The 4041-nt window shown below is 42.1% G+C and overlaps 1 protein-coding gene across 1 annotated transcript; it reads right to left on the reverse strand.

Annotated features, from left to right (window-relative positions):
* Positions 1 to 580: 580 nt before the first annotated feature.
* LOC135088937 (eukaryotic translation initiation factor 2-alpha kinase 3-like) lies at positions 581 to 2428 on the reverse strand. Its single transcript, XM_063984002.1, has 3 exons — positions 2302 to 2428; positions 1563 to 1748; positions 581 to 829 (listed from the first exon to the last, which is right to left on the reverse strand). The coding sequence occupies exons 1-3, from the start codon at positions 2341 to 2343 to the stop codon at positions 608 to 610; spliced, it is 450 nt and encodes a 149-aa protein (XP_063840072.1). The 5' UTR covers positions 2344 to 2428; the 3' UTR covers positions 581 to 607.
* Positions 2429 to 4041: the final 1613 nt, after the last annotated feature.

Here is a 4041-nt window from a genome sequence, read left to right on the forward strand (position 1 = left end):
TTATCCACCAATTTTTGACCACTTCTTTGACCCTTTTATAGGACTGGCATTTCAGTGGGCATTTTTTTTATTAGATTTTTGTTGCCCTTGGCCAGTGTCCTTCCTACATAAAAAAAATAAATAAATAAATAAAAAAATAAACAAGAAAATAACAATAAATCTAACTGCATGCCAGGCAGGATAAATAAATAACACAAAAAATAAACAACAAAATAAAAAAAACTAAAAAAAAAAAAAAAAATAAAAAAAAAATAAAATAAAACTACCAATTTATATATGAGTCCAGCAATCACAAACACAGGACAACTAAAAGTACACTGAATATTGAATATTAAATATGTATTGCATTTATGTCTTTATATATTTATTGAACTAAACATCACTAAACAGAACCAGAGGGAGAGAAAGCTACTATACGGTGAGTACAGCAGTGATATCTGTGAGTCAACGTCACTGGTTCGCATAACAACACGCATCAAGGCACAGAAAGGTGAGGACAAGTTGCTGTTCTCACGCATCAAGGCACAGAAAGGTGAGGACAAGTTGCTGTTCTCACGCATCAAGGCACAGAAAGGTGAGGACAAGTTGCTGTTTTCAAAAAGTTACATCAAAAACACAAACAAAACAGCTTCACCTCACCAATTCCTCCCATCTGTCTCACCTCATCAGGGAAGTTGTCCTCAAACTTTGGAGGGAAGAGCAGCTCCTCCTTGAGCCGCGTCATGACGGCCAGGCGCTCCATGCCCGTCCCAAAGGGCACCAGCATCTCAAAGAACACCAGGCCCAGTGAGTAGACGTCCACCTTGTAGTCGTACACCTTCCCACTCACCTGACAATAAGAGAGGTGACTGTGTGTGGTGTGGTTAGGTTAGGTTAGGTTAGGTTAGGTTAGTTTACATATTCTTAGGTTAGGTTAGGTTAGGTTACGTTAGGTTACGTTACGTTAGTTTAGGTTAGGTTAGGTTAGGTTAGGTTACGTTAGGTTACGTTACGTTAGTTTACATATTCTTAGGTTAATTTTGACTTGGTTTAGATCAGTTTTGGTTTAAGTTAGTTAGATTAGGTTAGGTTAGGTTAGGTTAGGTTAGTTTACATATTCTTAGGTTAGGTTAGGTTAGGTTACGTTAGGTTACGTTACGTTAGTTTAGGTTAGGTTAGGTTAGGTTAGGTTAGGTTAGGTTACGTTAGGTTACATTACGTTAGTTTACATATTCTTAGGTTAATTTTGACTTGGTTTAGATCAGTTTTGGTTTAAGTTAGTTAGATTAGGTTAGGTTAGGTTAGTTTATATATTCTTAGGTTAATTTTGACTTGGTTTAGATCAGTTTTGGTTTAAGTTAGTTAGATTAGGTTAGGTTAGGTTAGATTAAGTTAGGTTAGTTTACATATTCTTAGGTTAATTTTGATTTGGTTTAGGTCAGTTTAGGCTGAAGTTAGTCTAGTTTAGGTTTGGTTAGATCAGGTTAGGTTTGGTTAGGGTAATTTAAGTTTAGTTAGGTTAGTTTAGATTTGGTGAGGTTAGTTTAGGTTAATGCAGGTTAGGTTAGACTAGTACCACATACCTGCTCTGGACTCATGTGGAGGCAAATCCCACCACGATGAGTATGCGTGTGTTCAGCGGGGAACCTCTGCAGGTGTGTGGCAGGCGTGTAGGCAGCCTGCTGCTCCTCCTCCTCCGCGATGGTGGTGACCAGGCTGAAGTCACCCACCTTCACTTTGCCCTCCAGGGAGATGATGATGTTGGAGGGCTGCACGAGAGACACAGAGAGAGAGAGAGAGAGAGAGAGAGAGAGAGAGAGAGAGAGAGAGAGAGAGAGAGAGAGAGAGAGAGAATTAGTTACAGAGATAAGGAGGGAGAGAAAGATATTGCAAGCCTGTGGGGAGGACAGGAGGAGAGGAGTTTGTAATGGAGGCAGGGAAGGAGGGAGAGGGAGGGAAAGAAACAGAATAAAACAACTATATCAACCAAAAAAAAAAATATATATATACATAAAACCTAAACAAATAAAAGAAAGAAAAATCACTCACTCACAACACACACACACACACACATACAAATAAATAAATACATAAAATGAATAAATAAATAAATAAATAAATAAACGATCAATTCTAACCACCTACAACACTACCAACACACACCCCATAGCTCATCTTAAGATCGCAATGCATAAGATGATTATCACGTACATATTCCACTGCATTGGTTATATCACTGAACATATCCACCACCACCTTAATGTCCCTCTGTGAATTCTGCACCAGCCAATCACACAAGCTTTCCTTCTGACACAACTCCACCTGGATGTAGAGGAAGGTGCGAGGAACAGACTGAGGCTTCATCACCGCTTTCTGCACCCCATCCCTAAGTTTATCAGCCGTGGTGGTGCTCAGACTCAGTGTGCGGGGTCTCTCTCCCTTCTGCTGGCTAGCTTCGCACTCTCCGTCTCTTCTTGGGTTCCTCTGTAGTGTTTGTTGTGCCTGTGTCCTGTTCTGCGTGGCTTTGCTTGCTGTAGGAGTCTTCAAACACGATGGAGTGGCTTGTGGACTGGTTCTGGCTACAGTTTGATAGTTTCTCCCATGACTCATGACTGTGTGTCTCTTCGGTGTCTCGTAACACACACACACGTACACACACACACACCCTGAAACGTCTCTCAATGTCTCTGTCTGTCTCTTTCTCTCTCTATCTCTGTCAGTCTACCCCTGTCTCTGTCTGTCTCTCTGTCTGTCTAACCCTGCCTCTGTCTCTATCTATCTCTCTCTCTCTGTCTGTCTCTCTCTCTCTTTCTCTCTCTATCTCTGTCAGTCTATCCCTGTCTGTCTGTCTGTCTGTCTAACCCTGCCTCTGTCTCTATCTATCTCTCTCTCTCTGTCAATGTATGTCTCTCTCTCTCTCTGTCTGTCTCTCTCTCTCTCTTTCTCTCTGTCTGCATCTCTGTCAGTCTATCCCTCTCTCTCTCTGCATCTCTGTCAGTCTATCCCTCCCACTCTCTCTCTGTCTGTCTTTCTGTCTGTCTGTGTCACAAATACTCCCACATAGACACACTCACTTGGTTGGCAGGTTGATCCTCTTGACAGCATCACTCATTGTCATCCAACTTGTTCCATACCTGACACACGACGCCAAACCTGCCCCGCCCCAGATGCTGCACCAGCTCAAAGTCCGTCAGGTGCCTGCAGTAGGGACAGGTGGTGGTGGTGGTGGTATTCTTAAGACTTCTGCCAACACCACTACTTTCAAAAGGCTGTAGTTGAAGTGTCACAGGTTTTTAAGGGTGTTTTTATGGTAATAATGTTAGAGTTACAAGGTTTCTATGTTATTAACACGAGAAACACTACTTTTAAAAGGCTCTAGTTGAAGTGACACAGGTTTCAAGAGTGTTTTTATGGTTGTAATGGTAGATTAACAAGGTTTCTACATTATTAACAGGAGAAATGCTCTTGAGAAAATGGCTACCTGTTTTCAAAAGGCTCTAGTTGAACTGACATGGGTTTTAAAGGTGTTTTTTTATGATTATAGTGACAGATTAACAAGAAAATTAATAATAATAATAATAATAATAATAATAATAATAATAATAATAATAATAATGAACTCTGGTATCTACAGTCAGCCGCGCCCTCCTCACCTCAACTGTGTGTGTGTGTGTGTGTGTGTGTGTGTGTGTGTGTGTGTGTGTGTGTGTCTATCGCTTAGGGAGTAGAGAGCATTATGGAGAGGGAGAGGGAGATGAGTGGCTCAAAGATTGATCCTCCTCCTCCTCCTCCTCCTCCTCCTCTTCCTCCTCTTCCTCCTCTTCATCATCCTCCTCTTCCTCCTCCTCCTTCTCTTCCTCCTCCTCCTCCTCCTCCTCCTCCTCCTCTTCTTCCTCTTCTTCTTCCTCCTCCTCTTCATATTCCTCCTCTTCCTCCTCCTCCTCCTCCTTCTCTTCCTCCTCCTCCTCCTCCTCCTCCTCCTCCTCTCCCTTTTGATCCTCTCCCCTCCTCCTCTCTCTCTCTCTCTCTCTCTCTCTCTCTCTCTCTCTCTCTCTCTCTCTC

The sequence above is a fragment of the Scylla paramamosain genome, chromosome 3 (assembly GCF_035594125.1).
Source record: "Scylla paramamosain isolate STU-SP2022 chromosome 3, ASM3559412v1, whole genome shotgun sequence".
NCBI lineage: Eukaryota > Metazoa > Arthropoda > Malacostraca > Decapoda > Portunidae > Scylla > Scylla paramamosain.